The sequence below is a fragment of the Aythya fuligula genome, chromosome Z, assembly GCF_009819795.1.
Source record: "Aythya fuligula isolate bAytFul2 chromosome Z, bAytFul2.pri, whole genome shotgun sequence".
In the NCBI taxonomy this organism is placed as follows: domain Eukaryota; kingdom Metazoa; phylum Chordata; class Aves; order Anseriformes; family Anatidae; genus Aythya; species Aythya fuligula.
In genome coordinates, this window is record NC_045593.1 from 63,695,541 (window position 1) to 63,718,724 (window position 23,184).

The window sequence follows — 23,184 nt, forward strand, 5'->3', positions numbered from 1 at the left end:
CTTCCTCCTTGGAGATATTTAAAAGCCACCTGGACGTGGTCCTGGGCAACCTGCTTGAGCATGGAGATGGCCTCCAGAGGTCCATGCCAACCACTCTATGCTACTGCAATTCCTACACATGCTGGGGGGGCAATTTTCTTCTACTTGTTTTGTCTTCCCACACAGGGAAGACCTTGGGTAAGACTGAGTAAGTGGAAGCACACAGGCAGGATACAATTCCTTGGTACTTGGTACTACATTCTGCATGAACTTTGTGTGGTGAGGTATGAGCCTACTCAGATCATAAGCCTCGTGTTTGACTAAAACTGATGGATGGAATTGGGATGATCCAAATTATAGTACTGAGGCGTTTGTTTTTTTAAAAATTTATTTAAACAAAGTAAGGTACATTTCACAGAAATGGTCATAAAATGCATAGCATATATAAACAATACTGTTACTTTACATATACTAGTTGTTATTATTTTAAGTATTGCTTTTTTAAAACCAACCAGCCTGCTTGATGAATCAGAAAGCTAAAAAAAGTTATCCCCACTTCAGGACACTGGATAAAATAATGATATGACAAAGCAGATGTTCACTTCTTCATTCAGTCTACTGGAATTATTTTTATTGCTGCTTTACTAATTTGTCAGTTTCTGTTATGTGGAAACATGGCATCCCTGGAGTCACATACCAAGACAAGACTTCTATCAACTGGAAGATGAATTGCACTTGCTCAGACAACCAAGACTCCATGCAACCACAAGGAAAGGTGACTGAGGTCTTCATGTTGATTAACTTAATGGACAGAGACTTTATGTGTGGACAGAAAAATCATCATTTTTTTGAAGTTGTGCAGACTTGTCACACCCATACTGCTGTTCATAAGCAACTTGATTGTAAGTTGGCAAGTCCATACATATTTCAAGCTTTACTTTGATGTAAAATTAATGCCCGGTAGAAACAGACCTTACCCTCAGCATTAATGCAATATGGAATTGAGCCTATTTACAGCACCTTAGAGCCTGAGCACACATAAAACATTCAGAACTTCATAAAATCAAATCCAGAGGTGTCTGTTTTTTGATCTTTGGGATGCAAGGGCAGAAAAAAAAACAGCACTGATTCATTACACAGCTGCATGTCAGATACCAACTCATTCACACAACACTTCAGAATATGAATTATAACTGAAATTCTTCCCATTCATACTTACATGACAATAGACAGAAAATAAATGCTGAGGTAACAGGAGTTGCACCGGGTTTGCACTGGTATAAGGAAGTCTAAAATCAAACAAGCTGTAAAATTCATTAATTGCTTCACACAGAATAGAGAAGGAAAAAAACTCTTATTTTCAAAACATACAGATACATGTATTTGCTCAAGAATAGAACGACTTTCTGTATTGTGACATAAGCTTTACAGTAGTTTAACCTTGGCTTGGACTGAAAACAAAGAAGTTTGAACTCTGGCCAGCGGAGCTCCTTTGGAACTGTTTGTCAAGTGAAACAAATGAAGGCTCAGGCAGTCCAAGAACATCAACATTTTATTCACCGTCTTCAAGTAGTTTTTGTAAGTTGTTCTGTATCTAAAAAAGACAAAAATTAACTGGGCAACAAGAAGTGTTATACTGCATTTTTAATAAAAATCTAGACATTCTTCAATATACTTTCTGTGTGCCTGTTAATTCTGCCACAGCTATTTATACCACTGGTATTCATGTTAAGTGTTTCTGCACTAGTCAGAGGAACATCTAGATATGATCAGCCAGCAGCAAACCTAGCTGACCAACTGAAATCAGGCTGATAAAACTATCTCCTCCTCCCATGGATTCTTTTCTTCATTAGGTCTGAGAAAACAACAGAACAAAACCAGAGCTAGAAAGAATGGACAAGAAATGCAATTATTTTGAACTTGATCAAAATCTACTAAAAGCCTCAGACTTACAAGTCGCAGCTTCTAGGTTTCAGTGGGTAATTGAAAGAGCTTTATAACAGCTTCAGCTATATAGACTGCTGATGTGCACAGAAAAATAAAGTTTTCCAAACAAAAGCAGTCATGTCCCATGTTCCAGATTTAGTGTACTGATTGTGGGATACATTCTGTCAATTACACTGAAGGCAATTCAAGTCAGTCACATCCTCAAGATTACTTATGCAGATCAATTTTACACAGCCTATTTATCTACCTTCCATCTCACTGTCTTTAAAAGCAGGAAAGGGGGAATACACTGGGACACACCCTATCCACACACGTCCTATACATCTTAGTAGTCACCGGCCAGATTTAGTCACAGCTACTTTCAGACTTTATTTTGAGGATCAGTTTGAGGAGACATTGTACTTCCTGTTCTAGATACCACTTCTTAATCCTACCTCGTGATCTTCTGGCCCAGAAGCACACCTTTTCCAAGAACAGTAAGAAGCAGGTAGTTTTATAAGAGCCTTACACATGAATTTCCATTCATCAAGCTACATTAGAATAAGGGAACGAGTAACATCAGGACACATTTTCCCTTCCCTTCTATCCTAACAGACATGGTGCATTTTTTAACAACTTGTTAAAAACATTAAAAAACAAAACAAAACAAAAAACAAAGCAAACTTCCACTAGGCCATGGAAATTTTGTGACTCCAAGTATGAAGTGGAACTGGTAAAAATCACAGGGTTGCATTGAAAAAGTCATTGCAACATACTTTTGTGCTTAACATTTGCTAACTGAAGAGTAATTTTTAGATTTTAACCTAGTTTCTGCAATGTATCTTACAATGCTGCAGTCCCACAGGAAGGGAGGGGAAGAGATGAGAATTTGCACAGAAATTTTTATGCTAGTTTTGCTTCTGAAGCCAGCTGCAGTCAATTACTAGCACTTTTCACCAAGACATAAAACAAACAAGCGAACAAACAAACCCCAGTTGAACAGCTACAGAAACTTTGCTAGGAGGACATGGAGCTATTAGACTTCCACCAGTTTTGCAGTACATGAGTAGGGTCAAACACTGTTCTAACAACTGCTGATCTGGGTTAGGGACGTGGTGATATGCAGCTGCAGGCAACGCTCAGCTTGTATGAGAAGCAAGTAATAGTGTCTTGAGTATTTTGCAAAGACAAAGTAAGGCTTCAATTCTGCAGGCACTAACTGAAAAAAGCACATGACTTAAGACTCTAATTCAGGACAGAGGGTCACTTCTCCGGGAATAGCTGAATGCTCTGACCACCCGGCTGCCTTTTACCATGGCTCCTAGCTCAGACTATATAAGGGACTGTGAAAGTGCCTAGGCCTGCTACAAAAGACTGGCTGGCTTCCCACTGAAATGAAATGAGGTCTCCCATGAACCATCTCGCCAGCTGAAAGCCTGCCCCGGACAGCTGGAAGGCAGTAACCTCTAAAATGGCCTAATATGGCTAAAGATTGTAACTAGTAATCATCTGGTAAGCATTTTTCTCTTGTATTCGTAATGCCATCATCCAGAGCATACAAAGGGGTTATGCTGGTATTACTCTAGATTTCTACAGGCAAGGGGGTGGCCGTGTATGGGGGAAAATCTGATTTTGGCAGAGGCTCTATGAATCCTATGCCACACAGGTAACAGTGATATTATATAAATGTAGCTTTAAGCTATTTGGGAAACCTACTTTGGGGATAAAAAGGCACTGAAAGACTTTGGCAAACACCCAGTTTTAGAACAGAGGCAAAAGTATTCCATGTGACTTAAGCATGTAGGAATTTCAGAAAGTTTTGTTTTCACTAATCATTTTTTTCTGTGTTCGGTGAGTGATACTGACTTCTTCCCAATATACATGTTTCATATGCTTATACTAGGCATAGGTGTCAAGATTTTGGTGGTGGTAGTGTGTACTGCAGGGTGACCTCTGTGAAGAGAGGCTGCGGCTGTCCCACGTTAAATGCAGCCATTCCAGCTGACTCCAGTGGACCCACCTCAGGACACTGCTGAGCCCAGCAGAAAAGTTGTTTGCACCTCTGGGCAAGTACATTTAATACATGGCAAAGGCACCAGACAGAGAGAGTAGGAAAGAAAGAGTCTGAAACAACACAGGGAACATCAAGGCTGGAGGAGGGGGTGGAGGAGGGAAAGGAGAAGAGGAAGGGTGGAGGTGCCCCAGTGGCAGAGCAGATATCCACACTGCAGCTCGTGGAGAGCCCATGGCAGAGCAAGTAGGTATTTCCTGAAGGTACTGCTGCCCTTGGACGAGCCTACTCTGGAGCAGGGGGAAAATGAAACAAAGGAGTGGCAGAGACAAAACTGCCTATGCACCAACTGTAACCCCCCACTGATCCCCAAGAACAGCTCGGGGCAGGGAGGGAGGAGTCAGGAGTGAAGATGAGCCTGGGATAGAGGGGTTAAAAAGTGATGTTCTAGCATTTGTCTTGGTTTCTTGCTACCCAAATCTATTTTAAACAGCAATAACTTACTCTGATTTTCCACAAGTTGAGTCTTTTTTGCCTGCAGTAGTAGTCTGTTTCGCGATTTCCCTGTCTTTATTTTGACCCACAGACTTTCTCATCCTATTTTCTTCCCCAGTCCTGCTGAGGAGGGGGAGTGAGAGAGCAGCTGAAATGAGGGGTCTGACTGCTGCCCAAAGTTAACCCACCACAACACCTAAAGTGGAAATAAGGCCTCCCCACCCACTCTTGTTTTGCATAGGATTCCAATTTCAGCAAGGGCATTTAGTCTTGCAATTAGAGAATGGTAAAGTGTAAAGGTCATATACAGGGAATTACACAGCTGGTGAAGCAGCATTTGTGTTACTGAAGAGAAACAGGCAGATTCTAGCCATTCTGTATAAGGAGGATGACTATTTGTGAATGCCAGCATGTTTTTTGTTTGTTTTTTTAAATCAAAAATACAAAAATGCAAACAAAAGCTACAGAAAAGGATCTCCTGTTAAAGAAATTGCCTGCTAATTTTGAACAAATCCTTAGCCCCAGTGGACAAAGGAAAAAAAAAATCAAGATCCATATATGTAATAATCACCTCCTGAAGTGTCTGGTTTACTAGTGTTCTTTATCGTGGGTCTCAACTCTAGACAAAACACTTTATATATACTAACGCATGTACTTGGGCTAACTTATGATAGAGAAAACCTCAGACTTTTGTCTACTAAACATGCCAGTTCTGTGTACCAAACCTGGGAGTGACTTGACATTTTCAAAATAACAGACTATAGAAATTCAGCAAGAACCTGATTAATATATCAGCATTTGCATCACATCGTATGAATTTACCTTTTCCAATTTTATAAGATTGGCAGTTAATTCATCACAGAGGGCATCAGCATTAATTTGCAGATGAGATCCCAAACCTTGGCGCACTGGATGGCTGTCAAACAGAATGAAGAATTCAGTATAATGGAAGTGAAAAAGTAGAAAACAGAACTGAAAGACACATAGATAGAAATACTTTGAATGGTAACATTGTGAACTGTACTTGTTTACAGAAGCAAAGGCCTAAGCCACTTTTGTACTCTTGACTGCATTCTTTGTATTGTCTCATTCCTCAGAAGCTTGGATGAAAACTTTACAGCTATTTCCACTAGAAGTTAGAGTTGCATAAGTTCTGTGCCTTGTGACTTAGAGGAAACCAAAAAGCCCAGCCTATTGACATGGTTGAAGTGCACATTAGGTCATCCTGTATCTTGTACTGTTTTATATCAGAATGACAGAAAACAGGACCTTCCTGTTTAAGAGTGCTTCTGAAGAGGGGAAAGTATCCTGCTAATCAAAATGTGCCAGAAGTGGGAAAATGTTTTTTAACATTGCCTACTATTTGGTAAATTTACCCTTCTCCTTGTATTATTGGTGAAATACAGATTCACAGCCTTTTTATAGGATAAAGCCTTTTTAATACAGCCAAATACAGCCTTTTTAAGATAAAGAACCACTTCCTTTATATTCCTTTTTTTCAAGGACATAAATCAATCTTCTAGCACAAGCATGCCTGTCATGCTGTTTTCCACAGAACACACATGAAAGCAGCTGGATCCTAAGCATAAGCGTCATCGTTCAGCATGACCAAGATTGCATTGTCAGTGACATATTTGTCATGGAGGGGTTGTCAAAGAAAGCTGAGTTAACAAGCAACCACACTCAAGGATTTGCTACAAGTCTGAAACACTTTGCAGACAGTTCCATCCAGCCTGGTACAGCTGTCTTGAATTTTATTTTCTTCTGTTTTTCAGGTGGTGCTTCTCTAGTTGTCAGCGTTCCTAACTGTGTGTCACTGCAGGCTTTGCAGTGAGATTTACAAATGACTTTAAGTCATGTTTCTCAGAGAAGCTCAGAAAAAAAAATCCATTGTAAGCAGGGGAGAAGTTAATGCAAAATAAGCTCATAGCATTCTTAGCGTACAGCTGAACTGCCTTCTGTCCTAAGAGAAGAATCGGAAACTACAATGACATACTGCCATGGTGCATGCCCCTGAACTGCCTGTCCATTTGTTGTTTACAGATTTCCTGTGCATGCAACATGGATAAAAAAATAACATCAGGGGTAGATCACATTCATGACTTTGGTTCTTCCATAGCTATGGAATAAAATTACTGAAGAATTGCTAGGAGAATTCTAATAAAAGATCAGCAGTCCTGCACTAGTCCTTCCCTAAACTTATCATGCAATAACAGCACGTTTTCTATTTTTATATAGTTTGAGTATTTTTTACATGCTACCAGGAAACATGATTTGATGACTATCTTTCTACTTTATATAGAGAGCAGTCCTTGAACCCTTTTCCTATGGCATATCTTTTTGCCATTCCTCTTCAAATAAACAAAGAATGCTTCCTGGTTGCAGTTTTTACTATTATTACTATTATTTATTTTAGCAGGACAGGACATCAGTTTCTAAAGAGGATCTGGGCAGCCCAAAGCTTTGGAAAACATCCTACAAACAAATCAGATGTATTAGTCCAAACACTATGAAATACCTTCTGTCATCTTAGGCTAATACTATGACATTAAGACTGAAGTCATAGCTTTTTAAGAGAATCATCAATCCGGAAAGAATTTCTCTTTAGCCGTTTACACTTAAGTTACTCACAGCTATCTGAAACATGCTGAAAGTAATATTACTTAATGCAAGTGTAATATGTCATGATAACCCTTGAACAGAAACCTGTGAGATGAGGTTTGTGCAGATACAAGAACTACAGTACACAAAGAATCCCAAGGGCACTGCAATATCACAGGAGTTTCAGAAGAAAACAGATTGAAGCACTGGAAAAAAAATATTTTTTAAATTAAAGTAGCTACAGAGTGTATCTTACTCTTTAACATGTGAATCAAAGGATGTGATGGAAATAAGACGTTCCTCCAGGACGTTGATTTTGTATCTCATGTAGAAGGTAGAAAATATTAAAACACAGACACTGTAAGAGAGAAAAATAAGGTACATTAGTTAAGTTTGTATGAACATGGAAACTTCAGAAGTACCTGAAAAAATTAATATTAAAAGGCAATTAAATCATTATTTGTACATGTTGAATAATAATGGCATCTTTTAAAAATCTTTTAAGTTTCTAAAACTCAGGAATACCCAACCAATGGCACTCAGACAGATCTGAAAGTCTATTCCTTTAGTATGGCTTTGATAAATGCCCCATAAAATGAACTTGCAAGTTGTTAAACTCCAGCGTTTCCTGAACCAAAACATCCTTTACTTTTATAAGTAAAAGGCACATTAAATAGGTCTGCCCTGGCATTTCTATTTCTGAGAAAGATAAAGGCCAAAATTCACAACAATTTCCTCCTTTTCAAGCAAAGCTTAGAAGATACTAATCTATGTATGCATAAGAAAATCCAAGTATTTTGACAATCTTTATATTAATTGTTTACGTACAGAACTGCATAAAATATAAGTATGTGGTTCAGCGATACGAGCTTCTGGGACTTCATTTTGTGGAAGAATCTGAAAGCTTCAGAGTGACCTGCTAGGAAAAGAACAAAGCATTATTTTGATCAAAACACAGCAGGGTACACAAATGGTGTTCTGAAGCATGCAACAGACAATATAAGTTACATAACTTAACTAACTCCAACTGAAGATCTGCCCTTAATTCCTTACCATTTTGAAGGCTGTTTCTGGCTTTTCCATCAGGTACGTGTTTGCTGTGTGCATCTGAACGGGCAGACTTTGCTTCGGTCTTTGAAACTTTCAAGTGAGTCTGTGTCTTGACGACATGATAATCTGTCAAAAGCAATATTTTGAATAAAGCCAAAATATGAAGTCAAAGGAAACTATTAGTATCTTAGGTTTAACAGGAGGATTTTAACAAGCATTTCTGGACATGGATAGAAAGCAGCAGTTGGTTTACTGTCCTTAAAACAGTTTGCATAATAATTAACATAATGACAAAACAGAAAGAAGCAACTGGACAGGAAGAAGATTGTGTATGGTAAATTTACATTTCCAGATCCTTTGAGAGATCGCAGCCCATGCAAGCTCCACAGATGATCAATGAATTTCCAGTCAGAAGATTAAACAGACCCAGAAGTAATCTCTCAAAAGGACTGAATATACTGTAGTGATGATTCCAAATTACTTTAATAGCAATTTCAAATGGAGATAAAACATTGTTACTTTAAAAGGGAAGACTATAGCTCCCTTTCCTGCCTTTTTTTTTTTTTTTTTTTTTTTTTTTTCCTCTAATTGCAGATGATATCTTGAGTGAGATAGGACAGAAAAATCATGTCTCACACAGATTTGCTCATGTTTTAATTGTACATTCTGGACTGATCTAATGATACCAAGAAACAGAATTACAAGGGCCCCTCAAACGATTTTCCTTTAATTCCTGGTGATTCTTTAACTGGATATTGCTTTTTTTCTGCTGTGTAAAAGAAAATTGAAAGGTTTGAAGTAGTTATCAGCTTTAAGGAAGAAAGACAGCAAGTTAGATCATTATTCAGAATCATTCACACTGCAAGTAATGACACTAAAATTTCTGCTCCACAAACACCAAATAATTAAAAACACACACACACTAAATACGAAAGCAAATAACCTCAAATTGTACTACTGAACAAAACTGACATCGGAAGAAAGAAAAGTTAAATAAAACTAACCCAACTGAAAACTGCTATTAAAAATATGTATTTATAATGTTTCATTTCAAAGTAAAGGTAAAAATTTCTAATTATACAAATTCACTGAAGTCCAGATGGAACCAGGAATAAAAATTGAACAAAACCACATTAATATGTGGTTATAATATGTGGATATAATATTAATTACTATTAATATAGTAATTGCATAGCAGACTAATACCCTAGATTTTGCTGTTAATAACATGCAGCATGTGCCACATTAAATGAATTCTGCAATATTTATGAACTTATGTTCATAAAACTATAAAACTAGGGTTTAAAAAAAAGGAAAACTATTTCAAAAATAATTTTTTTTTGTTGACCAAAAGCCTGTGAATGACAGAGCACATAATCTTTATTCGTATAATTATACACGTAAGACATTACTGTGTAACCTGAACAACTTCAAAATAGTTCACTAAAAAAAAAAAGAAAAAAAAGAAGAAAAAAACAACAAAAGAGAAGAATAAAGGACAAACATCTCCCAAGTTGTAGGTCTGGTAGCATAACTGATAGGGGGTATAGGGAGCAGACAATGCATGCAACTGGAGGCAGTAGTGATAAATCAAGTCTGATGCTTACAAAGTCATTTCTTAACTCATGGGATGACAACAGGATATAATAAGGGAAACCCAGTTATTGTGACTTGGAGGAAGACCTTAGATAAAAAGGACTCCACAGGACTGTGAAGAACATAGATACACCTCCACATGGGAAGGGGATTGCAGAAGCAAAACTGAGAGCTAAGCTCTATCCATTTTCTTGGGGCCCCACAATCCCACTCACCTTGAAAGCACTCAAGCTCTGGGGTCTGTGAGCCTGTGCTACTGGACTCCTCCATCTCTTGTCTTCGTTGCTGCACTATTCTATCCAGATCAGAATAGTCCTCATTGAAATCCTGATGGAAAAAGAATCACAGCAACATTCAGCCCTGTTCTAAGTCTAATTGGTCTTACTTCCTCTGACCTCCCTTTAGAAACCGAATAAGCAATTACAGACTTAAAACTGTCTGACCAGGAACAATTTTTGATACCAAGATGTTAAGATCAATGTCAGCAAAATAAGCCCCTTATCACCAGAATTTAAGCCTCATTTCCTGCCTTTGTTTAAGTGAAGTGATTAAGCCTGTCAGCAAAAGAAATGCTATTAGACAAACACTGAAGTCTAGAACAGGCATTACTAGTTAGAATCTGGTCATCGCATGTGGCTAACACAAACCTTTCAGTTGTCTGAGCTGGTTCAACAAAGGAAGAATTGCAGCAAGAAACACTTCAAAAATAGTTAATGGCAGAGGAAGTGGCAACTCTACGTTAGTACTGAGAGTTGTGAAATCTGTCAGCTAGAGAGAAATATATAGGGCATACGCACCTAATCAGATCAAACTGCACCTTTGCTAATCATTTCCATCACTTCTTAATGTTAAATTAAGAATGTTAAATAATGTTTCTGAAGCTTAGAAGCCTCAGAAACAGATGTCACAAATTCCTTTGGTTTCCTTCCCTCAGAATTTATAAGTAGGACTTGCAGTGAACAGTGCCATGCAACAAAAGAACAAACACTGAAGCTGTTTACCAGGGTCAGAGTTGTAGGACGATCAGCCCTGAAGCTGTTTTCAGCAGAAGATGGATTGGAACTGTTGCCCATACTTGTATCCTGAAAAAAAAGCAGCAGTTTTAACAAGGAACACATTTAGCAACTGCCTAGCATTTAAAAGCAGTAAAGCAGTAATAATGAACACAAAGCTACATACTGTTTTCATTCCCATTAGTACTTACCCCAAGATGTCTACAGATAGATTTTAATAGCTTGTAGGTGGTATCCCTGGAGAGTAAGGACACAAACATGTACTGAAAAACAAAATTTCCAAAACTGTTTGAGAAAAGACACACAGTACAAGCTTCCTTTCATCTAACTAAAAATGGTAGGTGGTTTTGTTGATCACATAACTATTTTAAAGAACCTTCATATAGCAGGGAAAAAGTCTGCACTTTCTAAACCTATGAACTGAGGTTAATCACATCGAACACAGAACAGGCACAGAAAATTCACCATGTTCTGCTGCAGGAACCGGAGTATAGCCCAGATCTATTATTCAAAACAAATTTTCTTCTTTGTTTTAAAGACTTTGCATACTGTGTTATCCCTAAATAAAAAAAAAAAAAAAAGAGAAAAAAAAAGCTCATTCTTTGTACATTCTCCCCTGATGTCCACAAAACTATTCTGTGGTGAAAATGGGTCATTTCTAAAGCTGCTGATAGGACGGATAATCACATTTTCTACTGATTGATGCAATTACTACAGAGAATTACTGGGAGAAACTGTATTTTGTTGCAGCTAGGGTGTTGCTGATCAGATGAGTCACCCTAATAAATGTAGGAATACTGTAAAGAGCTGCCAACAAGGTAGATAACCCTCCCTGCATGCACATTCTGACCCAATTGTTTTAGTTCCCCCAGTGCCACTACAGAGCAGTCTCAGAGAATGAGGAATGACAGATTACAAGCAACAAGTTGCAACTAGAGATTCCCTTTCTCTTCTCCTCATCAAGCTAAATATAATTTTGTTTGCTGCAGGTCCAAAGAAAAAAGACAGGAAGTTAGCAGGAGGGAAAAGATTGTCTTTGCCTGTCAACAGAGAGGAGGCAGAAGCTCAAATTATCCCCTAAGAAACCAGATCCTCCAGGGTCAAAACTCTAAATGATGACAGTTTACCAATTCTTCTAGCTGTTTAAATGACCTGGCACCTTCAAGAATCCCTCATGGTATTACTGCCTGTAAATAGTGAGGGCAAGAAAGCAAGAAAAACATGAAAAGGAAAGCAGTGGGGTATGAGAGTGTTGTTCTCTACCAGTACTTACTCTATCTGTGACTGTTGCTATGATCAGAGCATTTGGCACAAGAAGGGCAGTTTTGGTTTTCTTCAGAAGTGTCACTGAGAGCACAGGTATGCTAATCTGAAACAAGACCATTGTAGTGTTAGTCCCAATACATGCACACAAATCTGCATACACAAGGAGACAGTCTACCAATTGCAATAAATCAGATCTTCAGTGCTCTACACATAAAGATTTATCTGCTACATCCCTGATTATTAACAACTCATTTGGGCAGGTATGGTTTCAGAACAACGCTATTTCTTAACTATTTCTATTTTGATCAGATGCTAGTCCAGGCTTTTGCTCCTGTTTTCTTTTTCTTATTCCTTCCAGCTCTTAAAAGACTACAGGTTTAGTTCACTGTAGATCTGCAGAACAAACTAGTCTTAAAGTTAGTCTTCCTGTTTAGGAAAAAAAACAAACAAACACATTTCAGAACACATCAAACAAGAGCCTTGTTGAAGAATGAACCTATAACTCTTCACCACTTACTTTACAGACCCCTTAATTTGCAGCAAGCAACTGAGTAAACAGCTTGTCCTTCGGTATCACTGAAAAATTCAATACCCACATACCTACTGTCTCATTTAAATTGATTCTTGTGTGTACCATCCAAACTTCAACGTTTATGTTGAACAGTTCTCAATTTTGCCTCATTTGCATTTATATCCAACTGCATTAGTGATATGCCTGCTAAGTTTCAGAGTATTTCGATTCGGATATTCTTTATGGGGTCTTGTAAACCTCATGTAACACAGGACTGAATAACTGGTTTGAATTGCTGTTGAAAAGCCTAGAGCTTAGGGAGTTAGACAAATATACCAATCCAGGATACACAAGAATAGACTACTCTTTCTGTTAAGAATTCCTTTGCTTCAACTACCTGAGAAATTCAGAATTAAAATTGTCCAAAGATTGATTAAGGAGTGATCAGAACACCAAAATGAAAACATCAGTTCAGGAGAATTAAGTTAACTCTGTGCAGTTTCATAAAACCTTGTTAGCTTTTTTTCAGAATAACAAATGCAAAGCAACATCAAGTCGTGAAATGAAAAATTATCATTTGTTTCAGATAAAAAAAATGCCCTTGTATACATTTATCTGGATGCAAGATTTCCAGACAGTGTTTAAGCACAGCTAATCACTTCCATGATTGTCATCTAACGGCCAGAAGGTCACTCTGGGCTGCTGCAGGAGCTGGGACTGGAGCAGCTTCAGGAGCTGGGACTGGAGCGGCTGCAGAGTCCACCGTAGGGGTCACAGTGGCCGTTGGATCTGTCACGGGACTTGGAGTGGCCGCAGGGTCTGTCACTAAGTTGATAGCAGTATCCATGGCAGCTCGATAGGCATGAGCCAGGCCCCAGCATGTTACAATGATTTGTGTTACTTTGGAACTTCCCGAATCGCGACACCTTTTATTCAAGCATTCTGCCAGTTTTTGAGGATTTTGCTCTTGTTCAGGGGTGAATTTCCAAAACACTGGGGGTGCCAACTGCTCCAGATGCCTGCCCATATCCTCCCATACTCCCTGCCACCCACAACTATACTGCCTCCGGGCAGATCTCCGGATGAGCTTCCTAAGTAGTTGTTTAACTTTAAGCAGAACCTGAAGTGCATTCAGGAGGCAGAACAACAGGACTATGCTGGTCTGAGTATCCCAAGGATATTCAATATCTTGGAGAGCTATTGTAATAAACTCGGAGGATAAGAGGGTGGTGAAGGAGGAAGGGAGAGTGATCAAGGAGGGTACACGGGTGGTGAAGGAGAAAGGGAGAGTGATCAAGTAAGAAAAATTATCTTCCCCTTTCCCCTCCACAGGTTGACTCCCTAATGAAAAAAGGCAACAGATACAATTGCTAATAGTTTCCAAAATACAGTTTCCAAAGTATAGAATCGAAGATGTTACTGAGTACAAATACCAGGTTAGAGTCATGGCCAGATATTTCATCATCTCATAAGCCACTGATACAACACACAGTACCATAATGGTCTGAAACCAGGGCCCGGAGAGGATAAACAACATGACAGAGAGCACATACGGAAAATAACGTGCTATAATACTCAATTTGGAAAACAGGCGCAGCACAGTTGAGATTAAAGCAATCAGCATTATGACAAGTGACTATTAAGCAGGTCTAATACTTATACCAATTTTAGTTTAACACACTGTGGTCAGATCTGCCGTTATCTCAACCTTTCATGCCCCACGTTGGGCGCCAAAAAGACTGTCGTGGTTTAACCTGGCCGGCAGCTAAACACCACGCAGCCGTTCGCTCACCCTCCCCCCTCCCTCTCTGGGACGGGGGAGAGAAATGTAAAGTGAAGCCCGTGAGTTGAGATAAAGACAGTTTAATAAGACAGAAAAAAAAAAAAATAAAAAAATAATAGTACAATGATGATAATAGTACTACTAATAATAATATGTACAAACAAGTGATGCACAATGCAATTGCTCACCACCCGCTGACCGATGCCCAGCTTAACCCCGAGCAGTCCGGCCCCCTCCCCCGGCTAGCCACCCCTATATATTGTTTAGCATGACGTCAGATGGTATGGAATACCCCTTTGGCTAGTTCGGGTCACCTGTCCTGGGTCTGTCCCCTCCCAGCTCTTACTGCACCCCCAGCCTGCCTGTTGGCAGGACAGAGCAAAAGGCTGAGGTGTCCTTGGCTTGGTATAAGCACTGCTCTGCAACAATTAAAACATCGGGGTGTTATCAGCACTCTTCTCATCCTAAGCCAAAACACAGCATTCCACCAGCTACTAGGAAGAAAATTAATTCTGTTCTAACTGAAACCAGGACAATTACTCAGTAATTTAGTTTCATTTAAAAAATCTGTGCTAGAGGGGAAGGGGTAAGGGGGTAAGACTACCAAAACAAAACCCAATTTCTGTAATTTCATATTTTTAGGCCTAGGCCCATAAGTCTGGACACCATTTTTCTATCAGTTCTTGATATGTCAAGTCTATTTGCCCTGCTTCAGAGGTCAAGTCTTTTGAAAAGCAGTTATTAAGCAGGTACTCCACTATACTCTTTCTTGAAGTGGATATTTTCTTGTTCCACAAAGTTTTTGTAACACTTTCATTCCAAAAACTCTTTTTCTGGGTGGAAAGAAGGGAGTAGCTATGATGCGTGTTTGACTGGAAAAAAAACAACTGCCACGTAGTCAGAAAAGAATTTGCATCACTTTTAAAAAGCAAACAAAGCCAAACTAAACAAAATCCAAAAACAATACAGATTTTCCAGCAGTAATTCTGCTAACAGTAATAATAAAAAAAATGTGTTTTAGAAGTTTTTGAATTGGTTCAGTCCACCTCAAAGATCTTTAAATAAGAGATGTTAATGGCATTCTGCTGCATGCAATTTTGATGGATAATGTTACTGTAATCAAGACTAAAGAGTACTTAAGTGGGATTAAGTACTTGCTTACTGCACTCTTACTTCAGCATTAGATTAAAATGGGAAAATCACTGCAAAGTATTTTATTTCTGTCTGGAGCAATAATTCTTTCATGAAACAAAGTTTTCCTGCAGGCATCTTGGAAAGCAACTAAAACACTATGATGATGCTTAGCTCCAGGAAAGACCGCAGGCCCATACATATAGGCAAAACAGAATGACGTGGAAAGAGTGAAGTCTTTCAATGCCTATTAAGTCCTGCGGAAGGAATCTGTTTTTCAAACATGCGAAGTGTTTGTATTGCAGATTCAAGTCTCCTGACCTGCATAGCTATTTTACCCACCAAAGATTTTAACAAAGATTCTGTAGGTAGAAAACTCGTGTTGAAAAATTAAATAGAACATGTAGACTTGCTACTTCTCAAAACAGATGGGTTCTGAATAAGTTTAGATGGTTCCAAGCAATAGAGATCTTGCATCTTGGCAACTGTGTCAGTATGCGTGACTGCTATGAAGGTGGTTCTTCCTGTCAGGCTTGATTTCCTCCTCCCTTTTTTACATTATTCTTCATTATATCCCTGATTTCCCTGTTGTTTTGTTGGTGGTATTACTAAAAGTCAGTGCATGCTCTACGTGACTGAACCTAGCTTTAAAGTGTGTGTGTTGCGGGGGCTGAGGAAGACAGACGGAAGTGAATGATCAGGCCCATCTCTTTCACTCTTCATTTTTTCCCCTCAATATTTTCTAAAAAATATTCTACAAACATTATTTTCTAGTACTACATGATTATCATTTTGCACCTTTTTAAAGGTCTTCCAGTTCTACTTGGCAGACTCTTACTAGGTTTTAGTCATATACATTTAGCTTAGCTTGAATTTTAGAAAGCTGTCCCTCAGCTTGGAATAGACCCATGCACATTTCATTTGTGCTGAGCAGGAAATTACTTACACAGTGACTTTAATTTTAATGACAGGATAGGTGCTACTAACTATGAATGAAAAGAGTAAATGATGAGCTAGTGCCCAACCCTTTGTTAATTTTGATTTCCTTGTAGTGCTACACAGCTTTCACTAACATGCACCCTATCCACATTAACATACTACCTATAACTAATACATCAACTAGGGAACAACCATAGCTCAGTTCTTGGGCCAAGCAGTAATATGCAATCAGCCATGAAGTCACTCTCAGCAGTGTGTTAATCATTTTAATCATTTTGTAAACCTATTCTACCATCATAAAAGCCATTTCAAAGACATACTGTGTTCCATCACAACATTTGACAGAAGAGAAATAAGATATTGCAACTACTAAACTGGTTTCAGCACCTAAATTCACTGAGAAGGGGCTGGATCTGAATAGGAAATAATTCAAGGAAGTACTTGAGAAAGAAGGAAGCAAAAATCAAGCTGTTTTCCAATAAAAGCTCAAAGACAGAGCAGAGATTACATAAACAAAGAAAAAGACCCCCAAACCTCCAAACCAATAAAAACAGATCACACTTCCTCTTGGACACAGTTTTTGATCTGTATAAATAACATTTGCCACAGGGGCCATCCTAAAACCTTATGTGGGTCATATCTATATCGAGGAAGGAGTAAATGATGAACTAGTAAATTAGGATCTTCCCAATTGTTCATGTCCTATTTCTGTTCTTCACATTAGACTCACAAGTAAAAACCTTGCAGGCTGTTTTTTCTTTCCTACTCGTCTGTTCATGCAAAACCAGAAGGATCAGCTAGAAGAGCCCCCTTTGCCACTCCACTCTGAAGACAGGTTTAGTTTCTTCTTTAACTGTCTGTTACTGAGCATGCTTGATCCTTCCCTTCATTTCCCCAATGTAATCCTTAAACTTTTCAACCTTGCCTCCTCCTCCTCTTTTTCAAGTGTTTTCAAACCCAAAAGACACATTTTTGTACAGTTTCTGTTAAGTCAGCTTGGCATCATTACATTTCATATCCTTTCCTTTCTTCTTTTTTTTTTTTTTTTTTTTTTTTTTCCGTACAGGAAATACTTGACAGACACTCATTGCTAGAGTGATTTTTGGGCTTAGATTCTGAACAGTCCATGTATCCAGTCTGTGTTTTCTAGCCTTACATAATAGATTGAATTTCTAGTGATGACCAAATTCCTAAGGAACAGCATTACTATTTCATACATAATGATTTTACAAACCTTAGTGTCTTTACCAAAAACCTTGGAATGGAAGCAAATCCAGTTTTCAGAAAGGAATAGCTTTCCTTGGTACAGAATTTCTTTCTGCAGAGCACAGGTAAAACCTAAAACACAAAGATATTCTATAACATTTAAGGTAGCCACAACCCACACTAAAACTCTGGCATCTTTTTTTTCTCTTTTTTTTTTTTTTTCAAGCCATAATTTGTTTGGCTATATGTCTTTTGATAAACATTGTCAAACCCTGAAATATTCAAAAAGTTTTAAGAATATAAAGAAGCTCAGAAGATTTCACAAACCTAAATTTAATTCAAAACATCTGAAAGAAGACTGAAATGCGTAACTTGGCTCCCATAAGCCAAGAATCTTTTCTGAAAGAGTACCAGCTAGGCTCCTACAAAATTTTAGACTAGCTTTCTGTAACTGTATTATGTAAATATAAAAAGCATAAATTAAATGTTTTAACTTTAAAATCTTGTAGGTCGTCAACAGTTGTCTGGACCAGATGACCAACAGAGGTAGAACACATGAAAATAATCCTGCTTTTACTTCACAGCCACTGAGCAAAGCAATTCTCATTCATGAACTGCTATCCTTGTATTCCTTTCAAGAAACATTTGCTCTTCATCTCTATGTAGAATTCTCTTGTTAAAACTATCACAGGAAACAGCAGAATCTTTTAAGTCTTCCTCCTAACAGTGCTTTTAAATTTCAAAGCACCATCAACAAGAAAGGCCCAAGCACCTGACTGGTGCTGTCTCAATTAGGCAGTGCCTTTAGTGAGGGAGCTTCAGTACTAAAAAATGTTGCACTAGGTTACTCTGTGAAGAAGTGCAAAGTAAACTACAACTCCAAAACATGCCCAACACCTGAAGAATAAAGAAATTATGTTTTGCAAACACCCACTGCATTATGTTTTGGAAACGCCCACTGCATGCAGGTGAAGGCCTCGAAGCTACAGGCAGCTGTAGTTTAAGGATTTTAAAATGTAGGTAGTGCCTTTTATATGCTGCCACAGTTGGCAGGTAACAAGAGTATTTTGGTCCACAGCCGGCAGTGACAAGGGTCTTAATACTTACTTTGTTTCAGTGGCTCATCAATGGGAACATCCAGAAACAGCTTATGAAAGTGTGCATTTGCCTTCAGCTAAAAAACAAAAAGCCCCACCACCAAAGATACATGCCTTATTAGATATTCTTATGATCAAGTGACCCATTCCACTGCATATTCTCCCAGTACCTTCTCATTTTGCCCATTTGCTTTTAGTAAATCCTCACTTTCGCTATGTGGTTATAAAATCATTACCCTACACAGATGAATAAAGGAAGCTGTATTCTTATACAACTGTGAACTATAATACTAGTAAACAAGGGTGCTCTTGTGGCAGTTATGCATTTATTCTTACTAGTCATAAACAAAGAAGTCCATCCTCTGCCCTACCTGATTTGAGGCACGTTTTTTCCTTTCAATCTTGGAATCATTCTTGATATCTGTTGTCAGGACTGGACTATCCGAACTGCTTTTTGCCCTGAAAAAAAAAAGAAGGCATGTGAGATACTTGATCTCATTTCATGTGTCTTTGTAAGTTATCAACAGGACATGCTTGTCTACAAAACACATTAATCCTCCAGTAACAATTATCCAATTCTTCAAGGACTGTACAGCAATGAAGAGGAGTCTGTCTTAGACTTAAACCATGACAGTCCTCACTGAAGGTCTTTTTTTAATTTGGAAGGAATATTCTAAATTACTAACTGTAACAAAAAAAAAAAAAAAGAAAAAGAAAAAGGCATTTTTACAAACTTAATCAGAGTGTATAGCTCCACATTTGTTTGTTTCTGGTCAACACATAAAATACTAAGCATGTTACTTAGTAATGTAAGAAAAATAAGGCAAAACATAGTAGTAGAGCATGCAAGGCTAGAACTGAGGTCTCCAATAAATGGAGTTATGATTGACAGTTGGATACAAAATTGTTCCTGTACACCTTTAGCCACCCACACTGGAAAAAGAGAAAACAACTATTTCTGAGTTGTTGGGTTTTTAGAATGAATATAGAGGAAAATCTCTGAGGATGAATGTGAAAATACGTTCTGTTTGTTTTAAACAGGAGAAATTAATTACATGAACTGTTTAGAAAAACAAAACTAGAGGTGGGATAACACTGCAGAAATGAGAAAGAGAACATTATCCCTGAGCTACACTGCATGCAGAAATGCATAAACAGGCTATAAAAGAAGTTAGATCTTTTTAGAGGTCTTCAGATGCAGACTGGTGAAGATCAGCAGGAAGGATAAAACACAATACAGCAACTTTGCTGAATGACTGGAAGAATGTGTTGTGCTGAGCAATGCTAATACCATCGGGAAAAAAAGGTGCTACAAGTTTCCACTACCGCACTGCATCTTGCATGGTAAATCTTCCATCTTCACTATTTCCTAAACTTGTGAGGTTCAGGGTTTCCAGTCAAAACTGTAAGGCTTTCTCCTGAAAAGGAGAGAATCCCCATAGGTACTAGAGGTATAGCTAGCTTTTGCACTGGCTGCTCAGTTGAGAGTGAAAGGGATGCAAAATCTGTATTTAAGTCCACCATGTGGTGGACTTCTGCTTGTGAAACTGACTGTGAAAGTGATGTAACCAGCAGAGGCACTGAAGAGTGCAATGTATTTGTTGTGGTTTAACCCGGCCGGCAGCTAAACACCACACAGCCGTTCGCTCACCATCCCCCCTCGCTCTCTGGGATGGGGGAGAGAAATTGGAAAGTGAAGCCCGTGAGTTGAGATGAAGACAGTTTATTAAGACAGAAAAAAATAATAACAATAAAGATGATAATAGTACTACTTCTAATAATGTGTACAAACAAGTGATGCACAATGCAATTGCTCACCACCCATTGACTGATGCCCAGTCTAACCCTGAGCAGTCCAGCCCTCCCACCCTGGCTAGCCACCCCTATATATTGTTCATCATGACCCCATAAGGTATGGAATACTCCTTTGGCCAGTTTGGGTCAGCTGTCCAGGGTCTGTCCCCTCCCAGCTCCTGCTGCACCCCCAGCCTGCCTGTTGGCAGGACAGAGCAAGAAGCTGAAACGTCCTTGGCTTGGTGTAAGCACTGCTCTGCAACACTTAAAACACTGGGGTGTTATCAGCACTCTTCTCATTCTAAGCCAAAACGTAGCACTCTACCAGCTACTAGGAAGAAAGTTAACTTTGTCCTAACTGAAACCAGGACAGTATTTTTCCCTAGAACAGGAAAACTGAGACACAGCCCAAAAGTTCATATTCCCACTCTTCTGGCTGCTTCTGGGGAATGACGTATCAGACCCTGGACGTAGGCTCTGATCCCTGTTTACTCACGTCGTGTGCAAGGTAACCCACAACCGAGATGTCTGATGACCCTCGCCGTTCAGTTTAGCTTCTTGAATAGATGGTAAACATTCCGATTATCTCACTAGCAGAAACCTGACAATGCTCCTGACATTACCTAGCAACATCAACTTTCTTCCGGTCATCAAAATGTTCCACTTCACCAGTAGGAGTCTGAAGCAACAGAGTAGGTGATTTTCCTGGCTTTCTTCTTTCATCTGTTCCATTTTCTCCATCTGAACTGCAGAGGGGGAAAAAAAAAAAGAAAGCAATGTGTTTTGCAGGATTCATAACAATGTCAAATGCCACTTCAACATGTTGACATTATTGCATATACTAAAGAACAAAATTATGACATATTTTGCACTGAGGTCCTGGAAAGTGTTCATCTACTGACTTGACAGTATTATACATCTGAACAGGTATGAGCTCCCGTACTGGAATTTCAGCAATGAGTAGAGCCTCAATAAACTGAAATACTGCCAAGGATATTTCAGTGCTTATAACATTTGCAGCTCTAGCTTCCTTTCCAAAGATAACGTGCCGTTTTGGAAAAATGCATTCCATGTTCAGTACTTAGAGTCAATGACTAATGGAAATTGATTTGATTGGCACTTTGGGAGAAAAACATCCTGCATAACAATACGCAGTGCTTAACAGAGAATTGGTGGTTCCATGTTCCAAGAGGAAGCTGGATCCTATTTTGCCTCTTTACCTTTTCCATGAGAATTGACTGGCATGGTTTTCACAAATGAAGGGTCCTCTCAAAGTGTCAAAAGCACTGACTTTACCAAGGCAAAACTTCTGTCACAGTGTGCTGTCCTTTCAGGGCACATGGCACTGCCTCACAAACACAGACTAAGCAACGAGAGTAAGTGCTAACAGATGTGTCATCAAAACACATCAAAGCACTTTCTCAGAATCCCCTTTTAATCATTTTCAAATACAATTTTTCCTCTAGATTTTCTTGAAATAAACATCATTAATAGCAGAGTATGAAGAACGGCAATACTTTAAAATAAGACATCACATGTATGGACATACAGACACACACACCCTCTTTTGGCAGACGAATGCCTCAGCAAGATTATAGGATGATATCCACATTAAAGACAGACAAACTATGTTGCCCATTAACTAAATGCCTGGTCTGAATGAGCCCATTTACAGAAGTCTTCCATTGCAGTTTTTAATTTCTGCAATTTTACAGCAACAACACAGCCACTGCCATTAAGGGACAATGTCATGACAACAAACAATTTATTCTTCCTACTAAGACAAAAGTTTTGCTGACACAGGTTTCCAGAGTAATTTAATTTGCTTTTAATAAGGGCATAATAAAATCCATTGCTTAGATTATACTTTGGTAAAAAAAAAAGGTCAGAAGACACTCCTCACATGGTCTTAGTGGAGATCTAGTGAGTTCAGTAATATCCTACTTCACAGCTACACTGGGGTTAAAGCAACAGGACCAAAGCCAGGCAAATTTTGCCTTGCTGGTCCCGGGATTTGTTCTCAAGGGGTCTTAAACTTACATACAGCAATTATTCCCCTTCCTAATCCTTCCCCACCACTTACCCCTCCCCACAACAGGGGCACTGAATTGACACACACTAAGTCACATTTTTATATACTTGAAAAGGTTACAGGACTAATAAAAATCTATGAGGAAAAAAAGAAATAGTTTCCCTGTTGCTTCACTCCTGGATTGGCCCTGCCTGATCATCAGGCACCAGCTTTAGTCTCAGCCAATATAAACTAGAATTAAATGGGGTGATTTTAAGTGGAATGCAGTCTTTGGCCTGAAAAACCCAAATAAAGAGATTTTACATCATTTGAGATTTTAAATGGATGGACCTGTCAAGCCTACACAGCAAAAACTTGCAAATCCTACAAAATGTCTTAGCTAAGGTCTCGCTATCTGTTATTTTTCTGTTCCCCAAATTTGTAGGATTCAAGGAAGGCCAGAGAATACCAGTCATTAGTGCTACGAGGAACAAGGTGAGGCAAATTTGTCGGGTTCAATCCCACCTGTGTTTGAGAAGAGCAGTGCAGCATGGAAAATCCCATGTGAATAAGGCTATGACACAGTGATATTCTTAAGAGGTAGCTGCTTGAGCCTAGAGCCTGACCAGCATCCTTCATCACTGCCAAGGACAGCTGGCCTTTCTGACCTGGCAATGCTCCTGGCAGGTCAGAGCAGGCTGTGTCACACCCACAGTTGCCTCCAAAACATCTCGAAGGTGAGGAGACTCAACCTCCTAAACACATGTGGCTGGTA

The 23,184-nt window shown here is 38.9% G+C and overlaps 1 protein-coding gene across 2 annotated transcripts in view; it reads right to left on the reverse strand.

The window, feature by feature from the left end:
- Nucleotides 1–408: 408 nt before the first annotated feature.
- GRAMD2B (GRAM domain containing 2B) overlaps nucleotides 409–23,184 on the reverse strand; it is a 32,694-nt gene continuing 9,918 nt past the window's right edge. The window contains exons 2-14 of one of the 2 annotated variants that reach the window (XM_032206485.1): nucleotides 21,022–21,144; nucleotides 18,976–19,063; nucleotides 18,615–18,681; nucleotides 17,536–17,639; nucleotides 11,945–12,040; nucleotides 10,863–10,934; nucleotides 10,660–10,740; nucleotides 9,874–9,985; nucleotides 8,066–8,188; nucleotides 7,841–7,928; nucleotides 7,269–7,370; nucleotides 5,234–5,327; nucleotides 409–1,573 (exon numbers count right to left, since the gene is read on the reverse strand). In XM_032206485.1, the coding sequence (XP_032062376.1) occupies nucleotides 1,532–1,573; nucleotides 5,234–5,327; nucleotides 7,269–7,370; nucleotides 7,841–7,928; nucleotides 8,066–8,188; nucleotides 9,874–9,985; nucleotides 10,660–10,740; nucleotides 10,863–10,934; nucleotides 11,945–12,040; nucleotides 17,536–17,639; nucleotides 18,615–18,681; nucleotides 18,976–19,063; nucleotides 21,022–21,144 (1,192 nt within the window). In that variant the 3' untranslated portion in view covers nucleotides 409–1,531. Of the gene's footprint in view, nucleotides 1,574–5,233; nucleotides 5,328–7,268; nucleotides 7,371–7,840; nucleotides 7,932–8,065; nucleotides 8,189–9,873; nucleotides 9,986–10,659; nucleotides 10,741–10,862; nucleotides 10,935–11,944; nucleotides 12,041–17,535; nucleotides 17,640–18,614; nucleotides 18,682–18,975; nucleotides 19,064–21,021; nucleotides 21,145–23,184 lie in introns of both variants that reach the window. The other variant, XM_032206484.1, reaches the window with a different exon arrangement.